We start from the raw sequence: 18994 nt of genomic DNA, 5'->3' as shown, positions 1-18994 counted from the left end.
AGATTTGATCAGTGCGAAAGGGTTGCATATTTAGCCAGCGCAATATATAGCTTCTCCAAACCCAATGTTCAACCTCACCTATCCGTGGCGAATCCTGTGTCATTAACAGCCGAGGCTCTGGCGACCCCAAGTTCGCTACAACAACAACAACTAGTGTATGTGGCCCCCAGCGGGTGAGGAGGTTAGAATATACGCGCGGTAGGTATGCTTGTCGTAAGAGGCGACTAAAAAAGCGGTTTCAAGGGGTTTTTGTAGCGCAGCCCTTTCAGGCTGCCAGCGCAATTCTCCAAACTCTTCTCTGGCGACCCCGAACTCCTCATGAATCTAGGTGATGGGAGAGCGGGATGGCCTAGAAGGTCGAATGTGGTCAAAGCAAATCGTTCCCGAGATGGTCGGGCTTGGTGCCGGAACGTACCGGATCTGCATCCGGCAAAGGTCCATCAACATCAATAACACTCCCCAAGACCTTCGGAGAGTGTCCTTATCGCTACAACAGCAACAACATAAGAAAACAAATAAATATTTATCAAAATACTCTTCGTATGAAATTGGAAGTGGATTGAAGGTCTACACCACTCCTACCGAGTAATAAATCATGATGATTTTCTCACAATAATTTATTTGAGGGTTTTCAAAACAGATATAAATCAGTTCTCATCGCAAATTAAACGGGGTTACTTTGCGATGGGGTTACAAACTGCTACAACAACAAAAAGTTGTCATCGCACTTACACTGCAAATGGCTTATACAATCGTACGCACGACAGTCGGCCACATACCTTAAGTTGAATTTTCCCGAGCAGAGTTACAAATGACAAACGGATTCTAGAAACCCCTCTTTCCTCTAAGGTCTGGTTTTTCAGTGCGAATTTAAACTACAGTTAAGCTTGAATGAAATTTAACCTTATCACGTTTATAAACATGGGCTCAATTTTTCAGTGGGAATTTAAACTGCTGTTAAAGGTAATCCCAGTCTAACCCAGCCACATTAGCTGTTAAACAAGTTTTTTGTTACCTATAAATCGCATTGAATAACCTGGTTAAGCCAATAATGTATATCAGGCGCTAAGACCAGGCTGTCACAAATGTCGACCATTTTGAACATCCACGTCGATGGCACTACGCTACCGACTGTCCTACACCCCAAAATCCTGGGTGTGACGTTTGATCAGGATCTACATTTTGGTGAGCACGCAGCCGCAATTGTTCCGAGAATTCAGAGCCGTAACAAAATCCTCAAATCCCTCGCTGGCAGTACTTGGGGAAAAGATAAAGAAACGCTAATGACTACATACAAAGCAATTAGCCAGCCGATTACGTGCTATGTGTCACCCATATGGTCGCCAAGCCTAAAAATCACCCACTGGAAGAAACTATAGGCCTGCCAAATACTGCTCTCAGAATCGCCACGGGCTGTATTCTTGTCCCTCGAACACCATCTGCATAATGAGGCGATAATACTCCCCATCAGGGAGAGAAATGAGATGCTGACCAAACAGTTCCTGTTGAATACCCAGAAACCTGGGCATCCCAACAGACATCTGATTGATGAACCAGCAACGCCTAGGGGCTTAAGAAGTCATCTCCGTAAGCATTTTGAGGAAATACGGCACCTGAGAACCCAGCCGTATGAAGTGAAAAAACACAAGCAGGTCCTTGGTGAACTCCATAAACAGGCGTCGGACCTTTATGCCGGGAATTGCCCGGTGAATCCAGTACTTAACGAAAATTATCCAAAACTCGCGGAAGAGGAACGCATACTCCCCAGGGAAACGCGTGTCACTCTTGCGCAACTTCGTTCTGGATACTGTAACAGGTTAAACTCTTACCTATCCAGAATCAACCCCGACATACAAAATGTATGCCCCGCTTGCAGTGTGTCCCACACATGACACCAACCATCTCTTCAATTGTAATGTGGAACCAACGCCTCTAACACCCCTTTCCTTATGGTCCACCCCTGTTGAAACGGCAAGTTTCCTTGGACTCCCGTTAGAGGATATTGATGACAATTTGTGATCGGTCGCGGCTAATAGGTGGGGCGAGCATTGCTACAACAACAACAACAACCAGGCTGTCAATAGGAGAAGTAGTCGTAGATTCAAATAAAATTTGAAATATGTTTTTAGCATTTCTGCCACTTGTTATTGTCTATCAGTATTCCGGTACTGAAGCTAAATTAGTTGCTATTACTTTTCATAGAGTAAGGTTAGAATAATCAGAGTTGAATCTGTTACGGTATTGATAATTTTATTCAAAAACTTTGCGCCTGTCAAGACATTGTAATTTTGATGATTTTGTTGTACCCACAAAAGTGTTTTGCGCGCATATACCTAGTTTGGGCCTCCAAACCTGTGTTGGACACACCCAGGGTAATTTTTTATAAACGCGGCCGAAGATAGCTGCTGTTAAAATTCGAATGTCGTGCGTCAATTCAGCAGGAGATTCACAGTGAGACGTTGTTGTTGTTGTTGTAGCGATAAGGTTGCTCCCCGCAGGCTTTGGGGAGTGTTATCGATGTGATGGTCCTTTGCCGGATACAGATCCGGTACGCTCCGGTAACACAGCACCATTAAGGTGCTAGCCCGCCCATCTCGGGAACGATTTATGTGCCCACATTAAACCTTCAGGCCATCCTTCCCTCACTCCCCACCCGACGTTCCATGAGGAGCTTGGGGTCGCCAGAGCCTCGTCTGTTAGTGAAACGCCGCGGATAGATGAGGTTGACAATTGGGTTTGGAGAAGCTATATATTGCGCTAGCAACCTGAAGGTTTGCGCTACACATCCCCTTGAATCTGGTATTTTAGTCGCCTCTTACGACAGGCATACCTACCACGGGTATATTCTGATCCCCTAACCCGCTAGGGTACATTGAGACGTTAGCCATGACTGCTGGCCTTTACTAATTGGCTCAAGCTTGTGCCTATACAAAGCTTTGATCACAATATTAAAAATCCAGGCTTAATGTTCCTTTAGTGCACCATTAACGATTACTTAAAAATCAAACTTGGTTTAATGAAATTTGTTTGAGAAATTAGTGAACGGTTTCTTTTATAAAAATTATCAGTACCATAAGATTATTAATTATAGTAGTCAAGTAAATTATTGGAAAAGTTTTGGCATTTTCATGTCAACTTTTCCCTGGAATTGGATCAGGTCGATCAGGTCCACCTTGGTCTGGAATTGCGAGTTAAAGTAAATTAATGGGGTGGTCCGTGCGCGAACGCCTTCCGGGTGAGGGCTGAAGTCCCTCTAACCAAAAGCAAAAAAAAGATAATATTTTTGTGTGCAAAAACTGAAAGCCCCGGAAGATAAAAAGGTTATTCTATACGGCAGCATGACACTGCTAATACGCGTCCAAGAATATCGAGAGAGGTGTCAAAAGACGACAACAATAATCCGAAAACGGAAAAGAAAAATTTTAACTCATTCAAAAGATATTAACGAAAAACCGGAAAAAGACCCGTGGGTACCTCCGAAACCGGGGGTGGGATCCATAGTATTTTTGCGCAGAACACCTTCTTCTGCGTTGGCGGCCTTAGGTCGCTCTTATAAAAAAATTACCCTTGGTGGGTCCAACACCGGTTTGGAGACCAAAACTATATCCGCGCAAAACACTTATGTTCACAATTTTTTTTGTGGGTACTCCACCATCAGAACAACCACATGATAACCTCTAACTTCAATTGTAAATATCTCCGGACAGAGAAATAAAATTTATATATATATATATATATATATAATTATAGTTGTCGAGGTCAATACGCGTATTTTGACACCTTTCTCGATATTTTTGGACGCGTCGTATAGAATTACCGATAAAAGAATTTGGGTAATAGTCTAGTTGAGGGGTCGACTACTAATACGCTACCAAAAATATCGAGAGAGGTGTCAAAAGACGCGTATTAATCTCCAGAACAATAATCCGAAGGCGGAAAAGAAAAATTTTATCTCTGTCCGGAGATATTTGCAGTTGAAGTTGGCGATTTTCATGTGGTTGTGCCCACCAAAAAAATTGTGCATCACCGTGGCGGTAGCCACGGTTATACCACACACCCGGACGTGGCATGGCGTAGCCCAGGTTTATTTTTTATAAGCGCGGCCGAAGGCCGCCAACTCAGAAAGGTGTTCTGCGCAAAAATACTATGGATCCCACCCCGGGTTTCGGAGGTACCCACGGGTCTTTTTCCGGTTTTTCGTTAATATCTTTTGAATGAGTTAAATTTTTATTTTCCGCCTTCGGATTATTAATACTGATGTCAAGACGCGTCGTTTGGCACCTCTCTCGATATTTTTGGTAGCGTATTAGCAGTCGACCCCTCAACTAGACTATTACCAGAATTTGTTTTGCAATCTAGGAGGATATCTCCACCAACTCTTATTTATATTTATTCTCTAAGCGTGATGCACTAGTGGAAAATTTCACGATTATTGTTACCTGTTGCTTGGAAAAGCTCTCCTGCAGATTACTAATATTGGCGGCCTGATGGTTAGCTTCATTGCTAGACATATTTTTCGATAAAAAAAAAAGTATACTTTTCGCTGTTTTTCGTTACACTTAGTAAACACGCAGCACCCTCTGCTAATGCAATCTATTGCTATTACTGTTGACGTAGACCTTCACCACTTTCTTGTTTAGATTCTTCATTCACTTTGTATTAATGGTGTGCTTGTGGTTCATATTTCACTTCAGTCGATTGTTCTGAATTTATTCTGAAATAGTAACATATTAATTAGATATGCATACACTTTATTCAAACCCAAATATGAGCTCATAACCAAGCTTGTTTTTTTTTTCTGCATTCAATACATATTCTAATTGGAGCATCCGATTTTCGGTGCTACTTTTGCTCGAACAGAGGTATGACGTGTTCATGCTTGCAGACCAACTGAGTAAGCTACACTTTGAATGCAGAAAACCAGCAAAAATCCAACGCAAACTCCTAAAAGTTTATGTGATGCTGGAAGTTCATTCTTTTGGCTATGTTTTAGTTATACATTTATTTATATATACCGTAGTATTTACCAATTTAAATAGACAAAATTTAAGACAATATACAACGAAAATAATTCTATGTCAGCAGAAATTTTCACTGGCGTTGCCAACTACGCGAAATTAAAATAGTTTTGCTGTTTGCTGTCAACTGTTGTAAAGATTGGAAATAAGGGTGCAGAAGAAGCAGGGTATAAAAGCAGGAGCGGAACAGAAACTTAAGGAAAAAAACCCTTACCCACACGTCTTTAGTGATGGGTTCGAAAATGAAAAACTTCATACTATCGTATCCCTTCTCACCAAGCTCATGCAAGAAAACAAAGCATTTTAACAGTGCGGGACCCAATCCGCGAGATTGTGAACTTTGGTTAAAAACTTCAGACACTTCTTGGCGTACATGAACGTGAGTATATGCCTGTCATAAAAGGCGACTAAAGTCCACAGACCAAGGAGTGTTCATTTAAAATCGTCCCCCCGAAGATCGGACGAATTTCTGAATGGTCGGTGTCACTAACGCGGTAGCGGACATTAAAAATTAATTAATTAAGAGGGTGGTATATTGTATTATTTATGATGTTGATTCACACACAAAACCTTAGGCAGAAAGGTGTGCTGCACAGAAATATCTATTCTAGATCGTGTAGTGGGTGCTGAACCCACACAGGGCTATTACTTTAAAAGCACTGTCGATGACCAGCACATTCGGGACAGTTTTTCTTTTTTGCATAAAAAGCGGTGGATCAGGCAACCGATTTGCAATCGGCACATTAGAACAAACTCAACTCAAATAAAACTGACAAGCGACATTTGGTTACAGATGCACAAGCGGCTTTAGGCCACGATTGAAAAATAAAAACAAGTAAGGAAGGCTAAGTTCGGGTGTAACCGAACATTACATATGATCAAATGAAAGGTGGTAATAAGTATTTTTGAAAGGGAGTAGGTCTTAGTTCTATAGGTGACCGCCTTTTCGATATAACGCCATAAAGGTGGACCAGAAGTGATTCAATACTGTTTGTACGATATGGGCCTCAAATTAAAGTTATTAATGAGGGTTTTAAAAGGGAGTGGGCCTTAGTTGTATATGTGAAGGCGTTTTGGAGATATCGATCAAAATGTGGACGAGGGTGATACACAACATCACCTGTCGGGTACCGCTAATTTATTTATATATGTAATACAGCGGTCAGTATTCCTGCCAATATTCCAAGGGCTTTTAATTTCGCCCTGGAGAACATTTGCATTTTCTTCTACTTAATATTGTAGGTGTCACACCCATTTTACAGAGTTTTTTCTAAAGTTATATTTTGCGTCAAAAAACCAATCCAATCACCATGTTTCAAACGTATTTTCGTATTTGGTATAGAATTATGGCATTTTTTTCATTTTTCGAAATTTTCGATATCGAAAGAGTGGGAGTGGTCATAGTCGAACTTTGCCCATTTTTAATACCAAGGTAAAGTGAGTTCATATAAGTGCGTGAACTAAGTTTAGTAAAGATATTTCGACTTTTGCTCAAGTTGTCGTGTTAACGGCCGAGCGGCAGGACAGACGGTCCACTGTGTATAAAAACTGGGCGTGTCTTCAACCGATTTTCACAGAAAACAGTTATCATCATAGAAGCAATGCCCTTACCAAATTTCACAAGGATTGGTAAATTTTTGTTCGACTTATGCCATCAAAAGTATTCTAAACAAATTACATGGAAAAAGGCGGCGCCACTCCCATTTTGAAATTTTCTTTTATTTTTGTATTTTGTGGCACCATATCATTACTGGAGTTGAATTTTGATATAATTTGCTTATATACAGTAAAGATATTAAATTTTTTGTTAAAATTTAAAAATAAAAAGTGGGCGTGTTCTTCATCCGATTTTGATACTTTTTATTTAGCACATATATAGTAATAGTAGTAACGTTCCTGCCAAATTTCGTCATGACATCTTCAACAACTGCCAAATTGCAGCTTGCAAAACTTTTAAATTACCTTCTTTTAAAACTGGGCGGTGCCACGCCCATTGTCCAAAATTTTACTACTTTTCTATTCTGCGTCATAAGGTCCACCAACCTACCAAGTTTCATCGCTTTATCCATCTTTGGTAATGAATTATGGGACTTTTTCGGTTTTTCGAAATTTACGATATCGAAAAAGTGGGCGTGGTTATAGTCCGATTTCGTTCATTTTAAATAGCAATCTGAGATGAGTGCCCAGGAACCTACATACCAAATTTCATCAAGTTATCGTGTTCAGGGACAGACAGATGGACGAACATGGCTAAATGAATTTCTTTTTTCGCCCAGATCATTTTGGTATATATAAGTCCATATCTAGTGGGAGGGTGGAGCCGTGTGTAGAAGTCCACGAAAGTGGGGAAAGCTTCTGACCGCCATTCACCTGGGAATGGCCAGAGCCATTCTTTTGCATGCGGTTCAAGCAACTCACTACTGCCGGTCGCTTGCGGCCAAGTATCCTCTGGGTAGCCGCTAAACATCCGTTTAGCGGTGAGTTAATGTGAGGCGACAACCTGGCTAGGCCACTCTGACATAATCGGTTTAAGGGCTAGCCGGGAGAGATCTCATCGGCACCGTCTGTACACCTCTAGGTGCGGCTGCAAGCGGGCGGCTCGCTATATAAACGTGCAAGTAATATTTTCACCCACGCTGAGCGGGTTGTGCGCTGGGCTTGGGACCCGCCACGTAAAACCAAACTCCAATGAAATATAACAACAAGCCTCGGATAAATACACTATCTATTGATGACGACCATGGCAAACGTTTGAAGGACAATGAATTGAGGGCATGCACCTGGAACGTCCGCTCCCTGAATGGGATTGGTGCAGATGCCCCGCTGGTTTATGTCCTCGTCAAAGCAAAATCTGGCATCACCGTCATCCAAGAAATGCGTTGGGCGAAGCAAGGAAGAAAGAAGATCAAAAATTGTGACATCTTTTGGAGTGGCAATACGAATAAGCGCAGTTTCGGTGTCGGATTCGTGGTGGGAGAGAGACTTTGTCGCCAAGTGCTGGCGTTCACGCTTGTGGACGAGCGTCGCCGCTATCCGAATAAAAGCAAAATTTTTTAATATATCATTCATCTGTGCCCATGCGCCGACAGAGGAGAAAGACGATGAGGTGAAAGACACTTTTTATGAACAATTAGAACGCACATACGAGCGCTGCCCCCGTCACGATATAACAGTCGTGCTTGGTGACTTTAACGCCAGGGTGGGCAAAGAAGGTGTTTTTGGCCCTACAGGCTGATTGACTATGCCGGTGCTCGTAACATGGTCATATCCAGCACAATGTTCATGCATAAAAAGATACATCAAGCTACATGGCTGTCTCCTGATCGAAATACTCGCAACCAGATCGATCACGTTGTGATAGACGGACGGCATGCCTCCAGTGTTTTAGATGTGCGCGCGATCCGAGGACCTAACATCGACTCGGACCATTATCTCGTTGCAGCAAAAATAAGCACCAACATCAACGCGGCTAAAACCAAGGAACAAAAAGCACAAGGAAAGCTAGACGTCGAAAAGCTTCAATCACAACAAACTGCCAATGATTTCGCAACTCGACTCTCAAACCTGCTCTCTGAGAGCACAACTCATCCTGAAGGAATACAGGAGCAGTGGGAGCATATCTCCAAAGCACTTCGTACTGCCGCCGAGGAAAAAATTTGTTACCGGCGGCCACGAAAAAACAACTGGTACGATGAAGAATGCCGCGTTGCAACCGAAAGAAAAGACGCTGCCTACATGGCTACGTTAAAAGCTAGCGCGACAAGAGGAGTGTGTGAACGCTATCGTGAGTTGAAAAGGGAAGCGAGACGCCTTTTCAGGTAGAAAAAAGCAGAAGCAGGAAGGCGTGAGTGCGAGAAGCTTGAGCTGCTAGCCACCAGAAATAACGCCCGAAAATTCTACCAAAAAATACCGCGACAGACGGAAGGTTTTAAGACCGGGGCAAACTCCTGTAGGAATGAAAACGGCGACCTTGTAACTGATGTCCAGAGAGTGCTTAGATTATTGAGGGAATACTTCTCTGCTCTCCTAAATGGAGGCAGCAACTCCCGCGCAGATATGAAGAACCCGATCCCGCAATCGATGGTGATGGAATATATGTCCCCCCGCCCGATTATGACGAAGTTAGAATAGCAATAACCGGATTGAAAAACAACAAGGCCGTGGGCGCTGATGGATTGCCTGCGGAGCTATTCAAGTACGGTGGCGAGGAGTTGGTAAGGCGCATGCAGCAGCTTCTTAGCAAAATATGGGCGGACGAGTGTATGCCCGACGGTTGGAATCTAAGTGTTCTTTGCCCAGTCCACAAGAAGGGGGATACTGCAAAATGCCCCAACTATCGTGGAATCAGCCTTCTTAATATCGCATATAAGGTCCTTTCAAGTGTATTGTGCGAAAGATTGAAGCCCACCGTGAACCGGCTGATTGGACCTTATCAGTGCGGCTTCAGACCTGGTAAATCTACCATCGACCAGATTTTCACAATGCGCCAAATCTTCGAAAAAACCCGTGAAAAGAGAATCGACACACATCACCTCTTCGTCGACTTTAAAGCCGCCTTCGACAGCACGAAAAGGAGCTGCCTATATGCCGCTATGTCTGAATTTGGTTTCCCCGCAAAACTTATACGGCTGTGCAAAATGACGTTGAGCAACACCATCAGCTCAGTCAGAATTGGGAAGGACCTCTCCGAGCCGTTCGAAACTAAACGAGGTTTTGCAGAACTTAACCGCACTGGAACAATATACTATAAAAGCGTGCAATTACTGGCATATGCTGATGACATTGATATCATCGGCCTAAACACCCGCGCTGTTAGCTCTGCTTACCCCAAACTGGAAAAGAAGCGGTAAAGATGGGTTTGATGGTGAATGAGGACAAAATGAAGTACCTGCTGTCATCCAGCAAAGAGTCAGCTATACGCGCCTTGGCAACCACGCTACTGTTGGCAGCCATAATTTCGAAATAGTAAAAGACTTCGTTTATTTGGGAACCAGCATCAACACTAGCAACAACATCAGCACTGAAATCCAGCGAAGAATCAATATTGCCAATAAATGCTACTTTTGACTAGGTAGTCAACTGAAAAGTAAAGTCCTCTCTCGGCGAACGAAAATCATACTCTACAAGTCACTTATCGTACCCGTCCTGCTATATGGGGCAGAAGCATGGACCATGACAACAGCAGATGAAGCGGCTTTGGGAGTGTTCGAGAGAAAAGTTCTTCGAAAGATTTATGGACCTCTACGCGTTGGCGATGGCGAGTACCGAAGAAGATTTAATGATGAGCTGTACGAACTATACGCAGACATCAACATAGTCCAGCGAATTAAAACGCAGCGGCTGCGCTGGCTAGGCCATGTTATGCGAATGAAAGGTGATGCTCCGGCCAAGAAAGTGTTTCTATCGGAACCCGCCTATGGAAGCAGAGGTAGAGGGCGGCCCCCACTCCGTTGGAAGGACCAGGTGGAAATCGATTTAAACTCCCTTGGTGTGACCAATTGGCGTCGGTTGGCGGAGCGAAGGAGCGACTGGCGCGCCTTGTTGGACGGCCATAACCGTTTAGACGGTTAAGCGCCAATTAAGTAAGTATGTAAGTCTATACCTGTCTCGATTAGTTTATGCCGTTACCGGGTACCATTATAAAATTAATATACTCGTGAGCTCTGCTCAGCTGAGTATAATAAGCCTTAGCCGATCCAGCAACGGCTACACCATCTACATAATATTATTTTATTTTCCACTGACTCTTCATTTGAGGATTTTGAACTTGTGAATTGGACAATTTTGTATTCGTGAATTTTGTCTATTGTACCTATCACCAAAAAAAAAGGCGAGTACCCAGCTAAGGGCTTCATCGATGGCCATAATACCCCTGTATTTTATTGATATATTGCTACCTTCTGTTGATAGAGTCGACTTACACAAGTAAGTTTACGGGGCCGCTACAAACAGCTTCGAACTTCTTCCACATCTTTCCTGGAAGTTTCATCATTATTTCGACTTAAATGGGGACACCGGCCACCGAATTCCGAGAATTTTGCTCCTACAGAAATTATGTCCCCTAGTTCTGCTGGACTAAGCTCGATCTCTTCATTTTCACCTTTCTGCCTTAACCTTTTTCCGTTCACTCTTCCGCCCACGGTATTTTTGCACACTTTTACATTCGATATCAACGAGGCCTGCCACTACGCATGTATCGTCTCGTGTGGATTTTCTCTGCAAGAGACTTTCGTGAAGCGAGTTGCGAGATCACTGGTCTTCTGCTGCGAATGCACATTTTCAACGTCTAGCTTTCATTTTATTTAAGGTTTCCTCGATAGGGACCGGCTCGAGTTTTCTCTGTGACTGGATTATGGCCTGAGTAGATATTAAGATCTCAAGTCATGCCCACACCTAAATCAAAGGAGACAAATCTTTAGTCTGTTAGAATATTGTACCGTGTTTGTAGATTTGGGGACAGCAATGTGGCTTAAGTATATTTTAATGTTTAAACCTGGTACTGTATATGACCATGTTTTGGGAACTGGAAAATTGGACCAGTTGTGATCTGTAAGGGGTCGCTTTATCGCGGAAACTTGAAACACTTTTTTGGCTTGGAGTAGACCTCGTATGTAGTCGTTGTTGTTGTAGGGATAAGGTCACTCCCCGAAAGCTTTGGGGAGTGTTATCGATGTGATGGTCCTTTGCCGGATACGCTCCGGTAACACAGCACCATTAAGATGCTAGCCCGACCATCTCGGGGTCGATTTATATGGCCACATTAAACCTTCAGGCCATCCCTCCCTTAGGCCGAGCTTCTCTTCCAATTTGCGTCGTTCTCCTTTTTAATTTTTCCTACAAATTGGGGGGACGGGACCTACTTGTTTTATGCCGACTGCGAACGGCATCTGCAAGGCAGATGAGTTTTCACTGAGAGCTTTTCATGGCAGAAATACATTCGGAGTGATTGCCAAACACTGCCGAGCGGCGACCCCGCTTAGAAAAATTGTCTTCTAATTGAAACGTTTTTTCTAAAATTTTTGATGTTGCTTTGCCCGGGGCGTGAACCCAGGATCCTCGGTGTGGTAGGCGGAGCACGCTACCATCACACCACGGCGGCCGCCAATCTAATGAAAATACCCAGGTAAATACAAGCCTCTACAATTTATGTTGTTGTTGTAGCAGTGCTTCGCCCCATCCAATAGGTGCGACCAATCACAAATTGTTATCAATTTCCTCTAACGGGAGTCCAAGGAAACTTGCAGTTTCAACAGGGGTGGAAAATAATGATAGGGGTGTTAGAGGCGTTGGTTCGACATTACGATTAAAGAGATAGTTGGTGTAATATGGGGACACATGTGTAGCTTATGTGTACAAGTAGTGCCGATATATTCTTTATTTTAAAAACAGACATTTTAGTTATTGTCCCAATCAATATCCAGCGAACCCTTTATGATCTGCCATGTCCATTAACAGTCCCGCTGCGCATGTGCCACGTAACAGTAAAAGTATATCCTGACAGCCTCCTTTAAGCGCATAATCCAACGGAGTTAGGTCTAGCATATCCTTTATCAAAGTGTTGTCATAAAAATCCAACAAATATTTTACCAATTCCGTATGACAATGTAAGGCTGCCACATGCAGCGCTGTACGACCAGATGGATCAGGTTGAGCTAAGTCAGCACCAGCTAAATGATAAGACTTCAGCCGTAACAGAGCGCCACGCGCCGCAGCGGCACACAGCTGCTCACCAATACCGCGTGATGAACCCGTCAAATGAGCGCCACAATTAATAAGTACTTGTATAATATCATGATTGTCAACAGAGATCGCCTCAAGTAGTGGCGTGCGATCATGATGATCGCGTATATGTACAGAGACTCCATTCATTAGTAAATGATTTACGACTGGAAGATTACCCTGATTGCAGGCGAGATGGAGAGCGGTTCGATTATCGTGATTTACACTGGAAAGATCGGCACCATATGCTTTCAAGTTGGTAATCTGCAAATGTACGAGATAAAATATTAGTGAGCATGACTATCGTGGTGAAAATATTTGCCACCTACCTTATTTATATTGCCTTCTTGCACGGCTGAATTCAGCATAGCTGGAAAAAGTGTGGCACACATTTGACCCAGCTCCTCGGGTGTTGATAAATGCATAGAACGCGCCACAGCATCTACCAAATCGAATTCCTCCATTTTGGCGCCAACTGATGAGGTTAATTCTCCTCTGAGATTCGTGTGTATGAGCTGAAAGGCAAGCAAAATTACCGTTGGATCATAAATTTATTACAGTTATGGCACTGGGCACACTGGGTACAATCAGATAATCCTTACTGAATTTAAATTGGTGTTTAGTGTATTTTATGAGCAGTGGTTCCGCCACTGTGGTTGCACATGAACTTGAGTTTAAACCTAAATTTATTTAATGAAAAATCAATGTCTATAGAGTACAGCAAATTGAACTCCCTCGTTGTCCTAGCAATTGGAGAATTAGAAGCATAAATCGTTCTAAATTTATCTAACCAGAAAAAATCGTGGCATCGAAGGGTTGGCGATGGTACATTGAACCGTACACGTTCTAAAAGATAGGGCGAGTCAACCGTCCCATTGATAATATCACATAAAAATGTCAGTGATAGAATTGCTTTTAGGTTAATTAAAAGACACAACTAGAACTGTATGTTGGAACAGGATCCTGAAAATGCAAAGACCGGAGAGCAAATCGCAAAAATATTTTTTGAACACGCTCAAGTTGGTCTATATGGCAAGCATGGTACGGCCTCCAAATGAATACAGCATATTCTAGCTTAGACCGCACTAGCGTTGTAAATAAAAGTTTTAGAGTATAAGGGTCACTAAAATTCATACTGAAACGGCGAATGAACGCGAGTGTGGAATAAGACCTCGCAATGACATAATTAATCTGACTGTGAAATAGAAACTTTGCATCAAAGACTACGCCAAGATCTGATATTTCATCAACAACCCTCAGCGTAGAGTGCCCAATATGATAAGAAGCAGGAAGAACATTTCGAGTTTTAGCAAAGGTAATACTAAAACATTTACTTATATTTAAACGCAGACGATTCTCTATACACCAATCTTTTACGTTATCAAGATTTTCGAACTTGCACCACATTCTACCAAGGCCAGTGAAAAAAATTTAAGTTAATAAAATTGTTACTCACCTCCTTCCTTTGCTCCAGCGATATACAAGTTTTACCCAGGACATAAGATAATTTTGTTAGTGCCGCTTCTGGAGTCATATCGTAGCCGGGCAATACGCCAATATCGAATAAAACTTTTCCCGCCTCATATAGCTCAGCCACTGAACCATTAGCACATTGCGTACAATTCACAATTATAACACCTCGATCGCATGCGACCTTCAGTTCTTCCAGAAAATCTTTACGATTTGATGGTACATTACCAGACCCAAAAGATTGCAGCACAACACCCTTCATGGGCGGCGCTAGAAAGGCATGTATTGAGGATCTAGAAATACTCGGAAAAATGCGTAAGATGCCTACATTTTCATCCAAATTTGTTTGTACCGCAAAGCGCGAAACGCTACAAGGCCGAAAGATAAGACGATAATCTATTTCGACGTTAATACCGACACGGCCCAACGGTACAACATTTGGCGTATCGAATGCCTCCAAACGATTTGAGCTAACTTTAATCGTGCGATTACCTCGCATCAATTTATTACCGAAAAAGACACACACTTCGGGTATAACATAATTGCCAGCAATTATTAAAGCCGATGTGAAATTGTCTTTGCCATCGGTGCGGGTCTCGAAAATGGGTATCTGTGAACCGGTTATAATGACAGTCTTGCCAAGATTTTCTAACATAAATGAGAGCGCAGACGCAGTATAAGAGAGTGTATCGGTGCCGTGTAGTACGACAAAGCCATCGAAGAATTCATAAGATTGCTGCAAGGAAAACAACAACAAAAATGCAGATGAAAACGCGCACGAAGTCAGCTCGGCACAGTAGCTTACATGTATATCCCTGGCTATACGCGCCCAATCATTCATAGTCATATTGCTCGAGTCCAAGAGTGGCGCATATTCGGTTACTTGGTAGATAACGCGTCGTTTCTCACCTTGCACATATGGCAACACTAACGGTGCCATAGATGCGGCCGAGCCAAAACGATTCTGTGCATAATTCTCATCGTGTATATTTGGATATTTACGTAGCGTCTTCACTAAGGCATTTGGAATGGGAGCTAACACTGAAAAAAATTTAGACGATTGGTTCGTGTTTTAGATTTTCAAATCTCACAGACTCTATTTACTATTATTCTCGTTTCGCACCATGCCAATTGTTCCGCCCGTATAGATAACTCGTACTCGCGTCTCTTTCACTTCGCTGAGTAGATTGCCTTCGCTTATAATGCGCTTCATGTGATTCTTTGTTGTTGCAGGTTTGTCTACAGATGTAACTGAATCAATTGGTATTTTCAAGAAGAGTCCATCTTCACTCAACGAACATGTTGACGCATGTCCATTTGTTTTGCTCTCTTGATTTCCGGCTATGTTTTCGTGATCGCACTGACATTCTTCGCAGGTCTCTGATGTGTTGGACATGTCTTGCTTCTAGATTCGCTGGAATATAGAATTTATATATTTTTGAGAAATTTGTTTCAAAAGTTGTACACAAATAAAAATGTTGAGTGTCTTTCTCCGATTTAGACAGTTTTTGAATTTCGCAGAGTCAGCAAAGTAAGCTCGTAAATTCCCCGATGCGTGGGGAACGTTGAGAAACCAAAGCAAAAACCCTTTAAGCAATATCCACCTCTACCTGAAAATCTGAGATTACTGCAGTATGCTGATAAAAATGAAGTGGCCGCTATATCATTTGTCAATAATGATATTTCTAACAATTGGAGGTTAAAAACGATGAAGGACTCTGCCTCTTTCGGAATAAAAAAAATCGAAGACAAGTCGAACTGTTTCAGCACGCGAAACAACTTATTAATTTAAATAAGTTATAGGTTCTAATAATTTGAATTATCCTTCAGGATTTCTTGTAAAAATTCAAATTTTATATATTTTGTATGAGTTGTCTGAATATCAATTATATGATATTTTTTTAAAAAATACTTTTTTACATTTTTTTAAACATGAAAATCTTAGGTAGACATATAAAACTAATTATAATTATAAGTATGATTCTGTTCAAAGTAAACATAACACAAGTATAGACATGTACATATATGTAACTCCTCCACTCATAGTATTTTGAATACTCCTGAATTCAAAAATTATAGGGTTTTAACAATTTAATAACATTTTATATAAATTAACGTTAAATGTAGGTATATGAGAAACAATATTAAAACAAATTGAAAGAATTACGCGATCATATTTTATTTCATGTTATGTGATAATCGATTAGTTACTTTCGGTAAAAATTTCAAAATAACAGTACAAAATAACATGTAATTAATTTTCACAATATTTCAATGGTCTTTTTATGTTAATGGTATGAACGTTATGTGGCCTTTTCTTTATAAATTTTGGTTCTTCTTTATGTCTAAGGTTTTTATAATTTTTAACAAAACCCTCTTCTCGATTTTCTATATAATCCTCCCTATTTTGGTTTCTGTGTTTAATATACCTATCTTTTGCTTTTTGACTGCAATTTCTTATCAAACCATAATCCACTCTGTGATTTTGTACCTCAAATGGAGTACATTTTATGGTACTATGAAAATTATTATTATACATTTGAATTGCTTTACTCATTTGTGCTGTTATTGGTAGTCTTTGTTCCAAATTTAAGACTCTTATTTTCTCAGTTATAGTGTTATTGAGTCTTTCTACATCTGAATTCCCTGTATGACTATGGGGTTTTGAAAAATGAAATTCTATATTTTCTGATTTTAAAAATTCTTTAAAATTTGAGGAATTGAACTCATTGTCAAAAGCAAATTTCTTAACTTGTCCCTTTATCGATAAATATTCTTTTATTATACATTTGAATTGCTTTACTCATTTGTGCTGTTATTGGTAGTCTTTGTTCCAAATTTAAGACTCTTATTTTCTTAGTTATAGTATTATTGAGTCTTTCTACATCTGAATTCCCTGTGTGACTATGGGGTTTTGAAAAATGAAATTCTATATTTTCTGATTTTAAAAATTCTTTAACATTTGAGGAATTGAACTCATTGTCAAAAACAAATTTCTTTACTTGTCCCTTTATCGATAAATATTCTCTTAATTTATCTACGATTGTTTGGCTGTTTCTATCAGATAAATAAAATGCAACCGCATGTTTGGAAAACTTGTCTATAAAAATTATAAAAGAATGCTTTGAATTAACATATGTATCAACATGTACAATTTCATTGATATCAGAAGGTGTTTTAGTAAATTTAAATTTATTTTTAATTGGATTGCGATCATATTTTCCTGAGGTACAAATTGCGCAATTATTAATTATTCTATGTATATAAATTTTCAATCGTGGATTATAAATTCTATGTTTTATTCCTTCATAAGTTGGTATTATGCCAACATGACCGGTTTCAAATTTGTGAAATAGCGAAATTTGTTTATTGAGTTCATCCTCACTTTCTATGTCTTTAGCAAAATACGAGCATTTAAAAAATTTTAGTCCATCAGTGGTAAAATATTCTTTCAATTGATTTTGCATTTTATTAAATTCATTATCAGGAAGTTCCGAATAAATGCCTACCTTGCCTTTTGAAATATTTCTTCTAAGAATGTCTATAATGTGCCTCTTCTTAATATCATTTTTATCAACAAAAATTCTCTTATTTTCAAAAACATTCTCAACTTCTGTTTGCTTATTCCCTTGTATATAATTTGTGTTTTGAATCGATTTACAACAGTGTCTAAAATTTTAAAATTATCATTAAAATTTTCCTCCTGAGAGTGTATTGTTTGAACTTCCAAAGAATCATTGACACTTACTTGATCAAATTCATGAATTGAGCCTATATTTATTTCATTAGTATTGCTATTCACACGACTTAAAAAGTCTGCAAGCTTATTTTCACTACCTTTTATATATTCAATTTTAGCATCATATTCTCCTAACTCCACTAACCACCTTTGTAATCTAGGATTTAAATCTTTGCCAGTGAATTTTGTTTGGATCCACTTTAGTGGTTGATGATCAGAGAGTAAATCAAATTCACGACCATAAATGTATGGACGAAAATATTTTACAGCCCAAACTATGGCAAGCAATTCCTTTTCTATTGTAGCATAATTTATCTCATGATTATTAAGCGTTCTTGAAGCATATGCTATTGGATGTCCATCTTGGATAAGGGCAGCGCCAATAGCAAAATTACTAGCATCTGTTACAATTTTAAATCATTTGCTAAAATTTGGAAACCTTAATATGGGAGCATTGGTTATTATATCTTTCAATTTATGAAATGAAGCAATAAAATTTGGATCATTTTGATTAACTTTTCTACCTTTTTTTAAATAGTATAACATTGGTCCTGCTATTTTCGCATAATCCCGTATAAACTTCCTATAATACCCAGTTACTCCGAGAAAAGATTTAATTTGCTTAGAAGTTTTGGGAAGTTTTAGATTTTGAATAATTTTTATTTTTTCTGGATTCGGCTTTACACCTTTAGGAGTAAGTATATGTCCAAGAAATTAAGTTTCTTTTCTTAAAAAATCACATTTATCAACTTGAATTTTTAAGTTAGCTTTTCGTAAAGTAGTGAAAATTGTTTTTAAATTTTGTATATGTTCCTTTAATGATGTACTAAAAATTAGAATGTCGTCCATATATATTACGCATATTTTATTAATATATTCGGGGAAAACGGAGTTCATTAATATTTGAAAGGTTGAAGGGGCATTTTTCAGTCCAAACGGCATTCTAATAAATTCGTAATGCCCACTAGGAGTTGAAAACGCTGTTTTTTCCTATGTTCTTCTTTCACTTCAATTTGATGAAATCCTTTAGCCAAATCTAAAGTTTACT

The 18994-nt window shown here is 40.1% G+C and overlaps 2 protein-coding genes across 11 annotated transcripts in view; both read right to left on the bottom strand.

Moving 5' to 3' along the window:
• lva (lava lamp) overlaps positions 1-5138 on the bottom strand; it is a 60710-nt gene extending 55572 nt beyond the window's left edge. The window contains exons 1-2 of the mRNA XM_067784941.1: positions 5028-5138; positions 4440-4714 (exon numbers count right to left, since the gene is read on the bottom strand). Of these exons, the coding sequence (XP_067641042.1) occupies positions 4440-4511 (72 nt within the window). The 5' untranslated portion in view covers positions 4512-4714; positions 5028-5138. The remainder of the gene's footprint in view (positions 1-4439; positions 4715-5027) is intronic.
• Positions 5139-12239: 7101 nt separating this feature from the next.
• LOC137251048 (L-asparaginase) overlaps positions 12240-18994 on the bottom strand; it is a 194145-nt gene continuing 187390 nt past the window's right edge. For 5 of the 10 annotated variants that reach the window (XM_067784937.1, XM_067784934.1, XM_067784936.1 and 2 more), the window contains exons 2-6: positions 15312-15621; positions 15013-15248; positions 14194-14943; positions 13067-13252; positions 12241-13001 (exon numbers count right to left, since the gene is read on the bottom strand). In XM_067784937.1, coding sequence (XP_067641038.1) covers positions 12429-13001; positions 13067-13252; positions 14194-14943; positions 15013-15248; positions 15312-15603 — 2037 coding nt within the window. In that variant the 5' untranslated portion in view covers positions 15604-15621 and the 3' untranslated portion in view covers positions 12241-12428. Of the gene's footprint in view, positions 13002-13066; positions 13253-14193; positions 14944-15012; positions 15249-15311; positions 15622-18994 lie in introns of all 10 variants that reach the window. The other 5 variants (XM_067784932.1, XM_067784930.1, XM_067784933.1 and 2 more) reach the window with 2 other exon arrangements.

The sequence above is a fragment of the Eurosta solidaginis genome, chromosome 4 (assembly GCF_040869045.1).
Source record: "Eurosta solidaginis isolate ZX-2024a chromosome 4, ASM4086904v1, whole genome shotgun sequence".
NCBI lineage: Eukaryota > Metazoa > Arthropoda > Insecta > Diptera > Tephritidae > Eurosta > Eurosta solidaginis.
Note: the sequence above shows the minus strand (reverse complement) of the source record. Positions and strands in the feature narration are given on the sequence as shown.